The sequence below is a fragment of the Genypterus blacodes genome, unplaced genomic scaffold, assembly GCF_046128005.1.
Source record: "Genypterus blacodes isolate CSIRO-AG114 ecotype Tasmania unplaced genomic scaffold, CSIRO-AGI_Gbla_v1 ptg000029l_1, whole genome shotgun sequence".
Taxonomy (NCBI): domain Eukaryota; kingdom Metazoa; phylum Chordata; class Actinopteri; order Ophidiiformes; family Ophidiidae; genus Genypterus; species Genypterus blacodes.
In genome coordinates, this window is record NW_027466842.1 from 6,452,101 (window position 1) to 6,463,903 (window position 11,803).

Here is an 11,803-nt window from a genome sequence, read left to right on the forward strand (position 1 = left end):
TATATGGTTCAATGACCTGACAACACTCCTGTGAGATAATCATGTAAAAAGAGAAGTGAAGAAAAAAGCTCTTCACTGAAACTGAAAACCCTCTGCCATTTCTAATAAATGGTGAAGCTTGTTACGCTTAATGTAGATTGTTGAACAGTTTTCAATAATTATTTTATTTCTTTGTTCACACTGCAGCGTTCATTTAAGTCTGCATTTCTTCCCTCTTAGATCATTGGAACGCCTTCCAGCTTGGTTCCAGAGAAGATTTCACAATAATGGTTACCGGAGAAATACAGAGTAGGGGGAAGAGTTTAAAGTTTTATCATTTGTTTGCCTACACAGCTAGGAATCTCATGATATCTGTGACCTCCTCCGCCGTTATCCTTCTCCCAGGTCCTTCAGGTCATCAGGCCTAATTTATCAATCCCACATTCATAACTAAAGTCTATAGATTGGTCAGTCTTTGTCACTGCCCTGAGCTGTTGACCGTCTCCCCCTCCATCTCAATATCAAATCCACCCCAACACTGCTGCATTTAAATCCTGTGAGCAAGGCACACTTCTTCTTAAGTTTTTGGCCTTGACTGAAGTTAAGTCAAGTCAAGTCAAGTCAGTTTATTTATATAGCCCAATATCACATACAATGTGTTGTTCAGTGGTTGTATTTATTTTAATCAATTTCCCCCCACTACTGTGTAATTCACTCATCATGTTTAAAATTCTAGTTTATGACTTGTTTGTCTATGGTTTTCCCTAATGTGTGCAGCACAGTAATCAATATGATTTAATCTGTGTGTACCTCAGTGTGTGGTGAAACACTGCCATCGTTTGGCCACTGGCGGCGTTGCGTCGTCAGGAATATTACACCATGCGTTTCTATGTTCGATAACGCGTCTGAACTGCAACATCACGCTGCAACGGAGAAGCGGCCGAGTCAGCAGGCGTCCCAGTGCACAGCAGGTATCATGTTCCGCAGCTGGATGATCGAACTATTGCTCATTTCGCCGCATTTCTGGTTTTACCTCTTTTCCTGCTTTTACGTAGAAATATGCGAGTAGCTGCGCAGCGTCTTGTCGCTCCGCCCTCGATTACTGCAGTTCTCCTGCTTGAAATTCCACGGAATCCACATCAGCTTGACAGACACAGTGCAACACAGATCTCCACTTAAACCCATTTTTGTTCCGCGAACAACCGCGCGATCAGCTGGATTTAACGGGATTTGCGCTTCCTCCTCAGTAGGGGCGAATAATAGTGCCAAGACTTTGGACGACGTCGGGGCGGATCGAGTCACACAGGCGCAATGTATCCCACGCTACGGACGTTTTTACTATCAAATGCCCGGTGCTGGGATGCCGACAGTCAAAGGTCATACCAGGACCTGTTTGAGAAGCTCGACACCAACAACGATGGCAAGGTGGATGTGGGTGAACTGCGAGCCGGTCTCAAGGCGATGGGTATATTCCGCCTGGGTGCTGCACAGGTAAAAACACCATCCGGGCCACGGGGTCTCGATCACTGGGATCATGTCCTGGCCTGCTTGCTTTACATGTCATTTAAATACAAGTTGTGTGTGTGTGAGAGAGTTTGTTTTTGAATGCGTGGAAATCGCGATCCACAGTAGCAAACCAGAAGTGTTCCCAAATCTCTCCGCAGAAAATCGTGTCGTCCGGGGACAAGAATAAAGACGGGAGCCTGGACTTCAACGAGTTCACCAAATACCTGAAAGAACACGAGAAGAAACTGCGGCTGACATTCAAGAGCCTGGACAGGAACAACGACGGTAAGTCACGAGTGAAGCCCGTCACAGGAGCTGCCTTAGTGTGGGATACTTGGCACCGGTATTCAAACCATCCATCCCCTGTTTATGCTGCAGCATAGTTCAATAGGGGCTCTTTCTCTCTTGTTGTGTCAGGGCGCATTGATGCATCAGAGATCCAGCAGTCCCTCTCAGAGTTGGGGACGGACATCAGCAAAGAGGACGCATTGAAAATCCTGCAGAGGTTTGTCCAACAGTTCACACACGCCTGTTTTTTACTATGTGGTCAAATGATGGATTGTGTGCAATTTGAAAGGTGCCACAAGAATACTAAGTACAGTGATATACCGCAAGACACCAGCTGAAGACATTTGTGTGTGTCTCCCTTAGTATGGACATCGATGGCACCATGGTGGTTGACTGGAATGAGTGGAGGGAACACTTCCTGTTCAACCCAGCATACAACCTGGAGCAGATCATACGCTACTGGAAGCACTCCTCAGTAAATACACGCTTGCAAACACAATGTGTCTATATTTGCTGTCTGCACACACACATGTCCTCTTGTCCTCTCATGCGAGATACTATGGATTTCCTTGCAGTCAACATTTTTGGCAGCTGCTTAGCTGAAAGAATAACACTGTCTGAAAAAAATGTAGGTCACAGCCCTACATTCTCTCCGCCTCTGCACCTTTTCTCCACTTTTCTATCATTGTTTTTATTTTAAATGCCATTGGCTGCACAAAATATCCCCTGTTCATAAGGAAAACATGACCTCTCTTGAAGGATCATGTCCCCAAATATGTTAAATCTTAACTTCATTGCACATTTACAGTTATAATGGCACTCTGTCTTGTCTCCTCTTTACCGTAAATGCACCACTCCTGAGGTTAAGCCAGGATAACAGCCAGTTTGTCACACACATGATGAGACTAAGTAACGTTCCTGCAAACGTTCAATTACAAAACCCACAATTACAATGTCAAGCGTACGGGCAAAAAAGCTTGTGCGTCCCGTGTTGCTTCCCTCAGTGTCAGATTCTAAAGCGACTTAAGGAAACAATAGTGGCGTCACCAAAACTGACAGTTATAACACTGATGTCATTATACTGACCAAGTGACAACATTGATGTCATATTTGCACATTACTAAATTGTATTAATTTAGTAATTGTTCATCTTTGAGGTCTTACAACAGTGAAAAAACTGAAATACAGATGGAACTGTTTTCATGCTGTGTGTGAGATACAGAGACAACACTGAGCTACAGTTCCATTGCGCAACCTGTGATTGGGCAACTTAGAAAGAAGAGTTGCTGCAGTTTGACAGTAGACCTTAAAAGGAGAAGCATCAAGCGTACTTGTGAATATTTCTCACACTTAAAAATCATACACGTGTGATATTACATGAATAACATCTTATTAAGAAAGATCATTCTTAAATGTGAAAGGAATCAGATATGCCGTACATTAATTATTCAAGATTCCTTTGTTTATCTCAATGGACATCACAGTAGTAATGATGATGCATGTTTAAATCAACAAGTGTCCGTGAAGTTTCCGCAAATGTGTCACTGTACTCACTAGGTGCTGGATATAGGCGACAGTCTTGCCATCCCTGATGAATTCACAGAGGAGGAGAAGAGCTCGGGTGGCTGGTGGAAGCAGCTGGTTGCGGGTGCGATGGCAGGGGCTGTCTCTCGCACAGGCACTGCCCCCCTGGACAGGATAAAAGTCTTCATGCAGGTGAATGACTTATGGGACCAAATGGGCAGATGCACCATTTGCCCTTCAGGACAGAATCTGTAAACTTAAATGTGCCTTCATTGTAGGTCCACTCGTCTAAGCACAATAAAATCAGCCTGGTAGGTGGCTTGAAACAGATGATCAAGGAGGGTGGTGTGACTGCACTGTGGAGAGGCAATGGGATCAACGTGTTAAAGATCGCACCCGAGACCGCAATCAAATTCATGGCATATGAACAAGTAAGACGCTGCGGTTACATCTCAGATTTACAATTTCACGGATTCAGACAATGTTACAACTTTGTGCTTTCTATCGCAGTATAAAAAGTTGTTATCATCAGAGGGAAAGAAGATCGAGACACATAAGAGGTTCATGGCTGGGTCTCTGGCTGGAGCCACAGCGCAGACAACCATTTACCCAATGGAGGTAACCGCTATTGCATCATTAACCTATCATGATATCATTGGACAGATGACCCAGCATTTGGAAATACAACACGTTTCAATGTGTCGCTGTCCTTCTATGTTGCACTCCTTCTTTTAAGGTATTGAAAACCAGACTGACCCTGAGGAAAACAGGGCAGTACAGGGGAATGTTTGACTGTGCTAAGAAGATCCTGGAGAAGGAGGGCGTGAGGGCTTTCTACAAAGGCTATATTCCAAATTTACTTGGCATCATTCCTTATGCTGGGATAGACCTTGCTGTTTACGAGGTATAGAGGCTTTGCGATGTACAACATGTTGCTGCATCAGTGATATTTCACATTTGAGTGCACTTTGTGACATTACCTCATTTGTATGCATGGTAGCCCATTTCATCATGAAGTTTTGGACTGCATCCAATTAATTTATGCTGATGTTGATTTGCTCAACACTGCTCCATCCCTCTCCTGTGTCTCAGACCCTGAAGAATGCTTGGTTGTCTTACTATGCCAAAGACTCCCCTAACCCCGGAGTTCTGGTTCTGCTCGGCTGTGGGACCATCTCCAGTACCTGCGGCCAGCTGGCCAGCTATCCCCTTGCACTCGTACGCACACGGATGCAGGCACAAGGTAAAGTCTGACACTCGGCAATATTGTGATGCTTACTGAGCTTATGTGTATAAACTAATTACACTGTGCAAAAAGCCTGATTTTATAGCTTCTATGTGCATATAAAGGTCTGTCAAATACACTGCAATTTGTGCCTTTGGGTGCTACTCTGCCTCCTCTCACTGTCACACTTATTTTTTTCCAGCTTCCCTGAACCCATCAGACCAGCCTACCATGAGTGCTCTGGTGCAGAGGATTGTTGCCAAAGATGGCTTTTTTGGACTCTACCGAGGCATCCTGCCAAACTTCATGAAAGTCATTCCTGCTGTCAGCATTAGCTATGTAGTTTATGAGTACATGAAGACTGGCTTGGGAATCTCCTAATGACACTATAAACCATGGAAATGCGCTTAAGATTTAAATATTGTTGCCTGAAACGACACCAAGAGACTGACGGATATGAGACATAAGAGAAAAACCTTTCACCTGTTGGCAGAGAAGTCCACTGGATGGAAAAGTGTGTGCGTGTGTATGTGTGTGTGTGTGTGCACGCGTGTGTGCGTGCGTGCGTGTGTGTGCGTGCGTGCGTGCGTGCGTGCGTGCGTGCGTGCGTGCGTGCGTGCGTGCGTGCGTCAGCTAACTCAAAGAGTTGTCTTTTAATGCTAAAGCATGAATGAGGTTTGGTGAGCATGCTTATATCTGATCCTGCTGTTATGTGTAGCGCACTCCCAAAATCCATTCACTCTGCAAAGCAATACTTGAAAAAATAACCAGTAAAAGTTCAGTACATCATGCACACATACATAAAAAGGATGTAGAATAGGTCATGCTGTGATTTAAAACTGTGATCAAACCTAATAGGTAGCTCACTGGGATATACTGGTCAGTTGCAGTGAGTTCATTTACATGCACAACCATGTTACAGTTTGGCTCATATATGCATGTTTGCAGTCTCCTTGAAATGTGCGTCTCCTATTTTAAATAACAATACAGTAAGATGCCTAATACACACTCAGTAATTTAGGCAAACTTTGAGTTAACTAAGGAAATATTTGATATTTGTCTTTATTGAAAGATAAAGCTAATCCAGCAGGGATACACAGCTACAGTGCTGTTGAAGCCCAGACCCCTCAGGTAATCTAACACTACGTTTTGAACGCCTGTCATTCAGATTTGTCAATGTTATGATCTAACAACACTCCAATCAGCAGCTGTCCACTCAAGATATCCTAAAAAGTCAATTAACACTGGAATACTGGATGCATGAAGGCACGTGTCGTGTAGTATGAAAATCTAAATTCCACTTTGCATGTTTGATTATTTAAATGTGCCTTACTGTCACTAGATGAGAAGCTTTTGTGACAGCAAGCGATGTAGATGTTTTATAGATAAACTGTATGATATGTATATCGTACACTGTATGTTTGCAGTAATTTATGGGATTAAATGATGATTACCAATGACCAGATAATACTATTAACAAACCCTTGTGCAGAAAGCATGCTATTACATTTTGCATTGTGTTATTTCACATACATAACATTTTTCACCTTCTGCACTGTGAGCCAATCATCATCAGGCCTGTGTGTTACACTGATAGAGAACGAGAAACTGACCTGGTCTTGATTTAATAGTTGATGGTGTCAACAAGTTGAAACCAGGCAATCAACATCGATTTGCTGGCGGCCTTACTTGATAGCAGCTGGTGAATGATTAACGGCTCCACCTTGCGGTCCATAAAACAGAATCTGACATTTTCACACACAGAGGTAAACTCTCACAGTTAAGGTTATACTTACAGCATAAATATGGGTTTTATGTTTTCAACAAATCTACAAAATACAAGCAGGCCTGATAAAATGAGCCAGATGGAGTCGTTTAAAATAGTATTTAGGGGATAAAAGATACTGTTAAGAACTACTGACCAATTACAATATCCACGCCATCAGGACACTGTTTTCACTTTTGATTTGATTTGCCATCATCATTATGGCACATTATGGTTATTATTTCCTTTAATGTCATTTAGAAACTCATTTCATTTCCAAAGAGATCGTAAAGGGGTGGGGGCCCCTAAAAGACAGCCAATGTGCCGGAGATTAAGGGGAGGACAAGTTCAAACAAGTATATCTTCAGTCAACTACACACAGTATGTATATCTGAGCAGATCATGATCATTCTTAAATCAGCCCCATTACTGTCTGGCAGAAATCAGGATCCCTTCTTCGATGACGAATGTTTAGAATCAACCTGCATCATTAAGACTTCAACTTTGTTAAGAAAGAAGCTCAGAAAAGAAATGTTGGCAACACTCTAGGAGGATTAAAGCAAGTAGATCAAAAACCTTCAGCTTAATCTCCTGTAATGACTATGAGCAATTTAGTAAGTCATATTAAACAATAAAAGCCATTGATGTAAGCGGCATATTCAGCTTTACATCCACATCAGAGTATTTACTTTTGAAGACGTTTTTTCATACGTTTTTGTGCCATGTAAGTTTGTCCTCGCCGCTTACCGTAGTTGAGGCTCAAGGCTACAGTTGTCAAAAGGAGGTGGGTGCTCCGCTAAAAACACTGCAGCATTAAGCTCTGTTATCGGTAAGTGTCCTGGTTCAAACGCATTTCACGCGTGGCTTAAATATTATCGGCCTCTTTATCCTTGCTGACACTGGTGGTCGTGCATACAGACGCACACGTTCTTCTTAAAAAAGCGACAGCAGCCAAAACAACTAGCTAGCTGGCTAACCTTTCCCAGTTGCTAAAAATATTCTGTCCGGGACACAGCTGAGCGCAAACCTCAACATTAGCCTGCTTAGCTCACAACTACGGTCCGACCACGCGGCGTCTATTTAACTATCTGGTCGAATCTGTAACGTTACCTAGTAACTTAACGTAAGTAACGTAAGTTAATAGTTCTCGAGAAGTTGTTGCATGTGGGTGTAAGAAAAACGAACTACAGCTGCTCTGTCAATAACGCTAAAGAAGGCCGCATACCGTTTAGCTGTGTGTGTAAACAACGAGGGGACATGGGCAACACGAGTGACCGGGTGTCAGCGGACCGGCACGGGGCCAAGGCCCAGCGATCAGACAGCGGCGGCAGCCAGAAAGACCCGGAGACCAGCAGCAAGCTGGTGGACAGCACAGATGACCCCAACATCTTCAACACTATCGGGACTAAGGTGCTGCCAGTACACAACATGCGTTGAAATCCTGTTTGTTACCCTTCAGATTGGCCCTTTATTGCATTATGAGTCTCCAGAATACATCTTATAATTGAGATTTGCGAATAAATCAAATCAAATGGAATTTCTAACTGTCGCCGTTGAAATTAAATGAAAAAATCTGCCTCTCTGCTCTCTAGACACCAGGAGAGAAGGAGTGCACCCCAGATCTAGAGGACCTGGTAAAGACGGTTCCTCAGGCCCGACCCACTGTCATCCGCTGGGCTGGTGGGGGGAAGGAGGTCTACATATCTGGTTCCTTCAATAACTGGGGCACCAAGATACCTCTCAATAAGAGGTACACTACTTTCTCATATGGATGTCATAGTTCTTGTAACCATCAGCTTCAGAGAAGCCCGGTGTTGCTCTAATACGAGTTCCCTTTTCTCCCTGAAGCCACAATGACTTTGTCGCCATTTTGGATTTGCCTGAAGGAGAGCACCAGTACAAGTTCTTTGTAGACGGACAGTGGCTCCATGATCCTTCAGAGGTTTGCTACACCTAATACATGGCCTGCCTGCTTGCCAAGCTTAAGATATCCACAGATTTTCTAAATATTGCTATTGTAACAGAATTTGGTTTGAAGATTACAGCGCAACATGTGTAGTGAGCTCTTGAAATGTCTTCACATCCATAACATAAGGATTTAAAAATAGCCTCAGTCCCACCTTTGTAACGTAAGCCTCTGTCAAGGTCAGGAGAATGCACGTGCTGTGTGATACAACAATAACAGTCACACAACTCCTTGATTTCCTCAATGATGGCGACGGTAAACGTGTCTGTCTTGCAGCCGGTGGTAACCAGCCAGCTCGGCACCATCAACAACCTGATCCATGTGAAGAAGTCTGACTTTGAGGTGTTCGACGCCCTGCAGGTGGACTCTCTGGAGTGCTCGGACACATCAGGTGGGCAACCTCATGTCGCCAAATGCATTTTTACTAAAACAGTTTGTTTAAAATAGGACATTTTGTAGAAAGTGTGGACGGTTTCTGTCTTGCAGATCTGTCCAGCTCCCCCCCGGGGCCGTATGGGCAGGAGCAGTACGTCTTCAGACCTGAGGAGCGCTTCAAAGCCCCACCCATACTCCCCCCTCACCTCCTGCAAGTCATCCTCAACAAGGACACCAACATTTCTGTCAGTTTCTCCTACGTTCTCTTTGTCAAATCTCCCTTCTGCTTTGCCGCTGTAATTCCCTGTATTTCACTGAAACCTTGATGTATTTGTTGGTGTCTGCTGATTTCTCTGTCCCGGCAGTGTGACCCCGCCCTGCTGCCTGAACCCAACCATGTCATGCTAAACCACCTTTACGCTCTCTCCATTAAGGTAGGAGACCACAAGTCCAAATCTAAGCATTCCTTAAATAACCTCGGATAACATTTTGATTCATTCTCTGATGATATCAAGCATCCTTGAGTCCTTGGTTTCGACACCACTAATGGCGGCGTGCATCTGTATTGTCTTTCTCTGTGTGCAGGATGGAGTCATGGTGCTGAGTGCGACTCACAGATATAAGAAGAAATACGTGACATCTCTGCTTTACAAGCCGATCTAAACCTCAGCCTGGTGCTCGGCCATATTTCGCGGAGCATGTTGGTATTCTGGTGGTTCTTATCATCACATTTTGCCAAATCTTGCACTGGAACACATTTATAGGTGCGTTGACGGCCGTTGGTGGTGACTGTTGCTCTGCTTTAAAAAAAGGATGCACTTGCGTCTACATAGGGCTCTTAGCAGAAGTATCAAAGTGTGTACGCCGTTAGCCGGCGCCTACCGTTGAAGAGTTGCAAACCATACTGACTGATCAACTGAAACTGAACACTGTGTGGATTTGAGTGTTTGCAGCACCGTGTGATTATATGCATGCTAGTGTGTGATCGGATTTATTTAGTGTGAAGGATACATGGATTTGCCACGTTGTGCTTAAAGAATCTGATTCATGGATGATTTAAAGGACACTTTCATTCAATTTTGGAGTGTTTTGTAACGTCCACCTGTTCTTCTTGTTGTATTTGGCTTGGTACATTGTTCTTGGCTTGCAAATCTGCTCCCTAGTCAGCGTTACAGTGTGACAAGTTGCTGCAGAATGAGCAGAATTCAAGACTCAGAAACAGTTTGGAGGAAGCAGCACTGAACACATCTGATGGTCACGTTACTTCCTTTGCATTTCTACACATGACTCAGCAGGACCTGGATGTTAAAGGAGGAGCCTCATTTAGCTCTTCATCAGGGTTCTAGTCTGACAAACTGAGGTCTCCAGCTGCAGGCCCACGTGTAATTCTACGGTTGCCTTTTAATCTTGACATAATTTTGCCCGCACTTTTACCATCCTGTGAACAGGAGTGTTGACATAAGCTTTGAACTATGCAGCTGACGACTCGTGTACTGTAGCTTTATTAGGCTGAAGAGGTCTAATGGCATTTTATAGATGAGCTGAAATGCAGTGTTTATGTGTGCATCTGTACTGACCTCTATTGAATAGGAATGCACTGTATGTATCTACCAGTGACTTACACACTTTGAAGTAGCTGTGTTGCATGTATTGAATGTATATTACTTTGGTTTTGGCCTAATTTAAGTTTGAATAACTTACATGTTAAATTGGAATCTCAGTGATTTATTTATTTTATTTTTTTGAAGCTGCCCAGAGTTTGATGTGCTGATGTTTGTAATTTATGGGTTTGGGAGATGTAACGGTTATTATTGCCATTTACAAGTCCTGTTTCATTCTATGCATATTTATCATACATAATTGTATCTATAGATACATATATAGATCCATATATGTACCCCAAGTCTACAGAACTATAACAGGACCTTTCATTTGGCCTGTTAGACAACTTCACTGACAACTATTCAAAATATTTAATGAATGTCAAGCCTTGCCATGATGTTTTGTCCAAAGAATTTTGGAGCAGCAACATGACATTTGAAGGCTAAAATTAAACTTGACTTTTACAACTATTTAAATGATGCTTTACCAAACCAGTGTTCATACTGTACCAGGTTTTATTTGTTCGCAAATAAATTGGACAAGTTCTTTTACATTTCCCATGGTGATTTTTACCTTCATTTCTAATTGTACGATGTTTAAGTTGCTTGTATTCTATTGGGTTTAGCCCTACAGACAGACGAATGTGAAATCAATTAAATTTTCATCTACATTATGTCTGTCTTTCATTGCTCAACTCATTTGCAAGTACAAATCTTGGTCGCTTGGTAACCAGTCCAAATAAACAGACTAGTGTAGTCAACAAAGTAGCACACGTAAGCTTTTTCAAATTGTTTTACTCTTCAAAAAAATCATTCATTGGTAATACATCTGTGAATACGACACACTAACTGTCATCAGAGACAGGAGCCTTATGAGTCCTGTATCGGCATTCTAGTTTATAATACACAAACTCAGGGACAAAGCTGCTTTCCAACCACAAAGCATAGCTGCATTAATCAAATGACTTTATATACATACAAAACTCGACCAACAACGTTTAAAACTGCTGTCTTGAGTCCCTTTTGAACAACAGACAGTAAAAGGCTTTGTTTACGCTCCTTACAAGGTGCTGCGTGGATCCAATGACTCCAACTCTCCAATCACTTTGTTTCATAGACACATTTTCTAAGCTTCTCCATTTCACAGGTTCAAAAGGAAATCTCCAACTTTGCATCTCTAATCAAATATTTGGCAATTCACTCAGTTTCTTTTTTTCTGAAGGTGTGAGCGCAAACAAGACCTAATTTGGCAGCTCTAAAGTAGACATTAAGCACTAATTCAAGGCAATTTCTACTGTAGAGAGCAAACTGTAGTAACTCTCAAGCTAAACTTAAAGGCAAGCAGAGCAATATTGACCAGAGCTTTGTCATAGCGGATCAATCAGTGACTTTTATATCATGAAGGCATAGTTTGTGATCTCTTATCAGACTTGGCCTATGTGAGTAATTTATAATAAATCAGTGTTATCTAACATGTTCTGCTTATAAATCATACAAAGCAGGAGGTCTATTCAGCAAACACATTCAGAATACAATGATGTTTAACATCAAAATAAAAGAAGCTATTGCACAGC

At 42.6% G+C, this 11,803-nt stretch overlaps 2 protein-coding genes across 4 annotated transcripts; both read left to right on the plus strand.

Moving 5' to 3' along the window:
* The first annotated feature begins 725 nt into the window (after nucleotides 1–725).
* Nucleotides 726–6,017, plus strand: LOC142993933 (mitochondrial adenyl nucleotide antiporter SLC25A24-like). The gene is made up of 10 exons (XM_076144493.1): nucleotides 726–1,470; nucleotides 1,644–1,770; nucleotides 1,903–1,990; nucleotides 2,137–2,248; nucleotides 3,331–3,489; nucleotides 3,576–3,728; nucleotides 3,808–3,915; nucleotides 4,034–4,201; nucleotides 4,390–4,540; nucleotides 4,725–6,017. Exons 1-10 carry the CDS (start codon nucleotides 1,291–1,293, stop codon nucleotides 4,901–4,903), a joined length of 1,425 nt encoding a protein of 474 aa, XP_076000608.1. The 5' UTR covers nucleotides 726–1,290; the 3' UTR covers nucleotides 4,904–6,017.
* A 1,026-nt stretch (nucleotides 6,018–7,043) lies between these two features.
* prkab2 (protein kinase, AMP-activated, beta 2 non-catalytic subunit) lies at nucleotides 7,044–11,643 on the plus strand. Of its 3 annotated transcripts, none has more exons than XM_076144495.1 (8): nucleotides 7,044–7,116; nucleotides 7,520–7,697; nucleotides 7,880–8,037; nucleotides 8,136–8,229; nucleotides 8,530–8,644; nucleotides 8,740–8,873; nucleotides 8,994–9,062; nucleotides 9,214–11,643. In XM_076144495.1, exons 2-8 carry the CDS (start codon nucleotides 7,545–7,547, stop codon nucleotides 9,289–9,291), a joined length of 801 nt encoding a protein of 266 aa, XP_076000610.1. In that variant the 5' UTR covers nucleotides 7,044–7,116; nucleotides 7,520–7,544; the 3' UTR covers nucleotides 9,292–11,643. The 3 variants fall into 3 exon arrangements, with proteins under 3 accessions (XP_076000610.1, XP_076000609.1, XP_076000611.1); XM_076144496.1 differs by having other exon boundaries at nucleotides 7,055–7,116; nucleotides 7,504–7,697; XM_076144494.1 differs by having other exon boundaries at nucleotides 7,051–7,697.
* Nucleotides 11,644–11,803: the final 160 nt, after the last annotated feature.

Bases quoted from the DNA above. Each gene is read 5' to 3' on its own strand.
- prkab2 (XM_076144495.1), top strand. From the start codon at position 7,545: ATGGGCAACACGAGTGACCGGGTGTCAGCGGACCGGCACGGGGCCAAG. The intron at 7,698-7,879 runs GTGCTGCCAGTA...TCTGCTCTCTAG, and splicing joins TCAACACTATCGGGACTAAG to ACACCAGGAGAGAAGGAGTG. The intron at 9,063-9,213 runs GTAGGAGACCAC...CTCTGTGTGCAG, and splicing joins TTTACGCTCTCTCCATTAAG to GATGGAGTCATGGTGCTGAG.
- LOC142993933 (XM_076144493.1), top strand. From the start codon at position 1,291: ATGTATCCCACGCTACGGACGTTTTTACTATCAAATGCCCGGTGCTGG. The intron at 1,991-2,136 runs GTTTGTCCAACA...TGTCTCCCTTAG, and splicing joins GCATTGAAAATCCTGCAGAG to TATGGACATCGATGGCACCA. The intron at 2,249-3,330 runs GTAAATACACGC...TGTACTCACTAG, and splicing joins GCTACTGGAAGCACTCCTCA to GTGCTGGATATAGGCGACAG.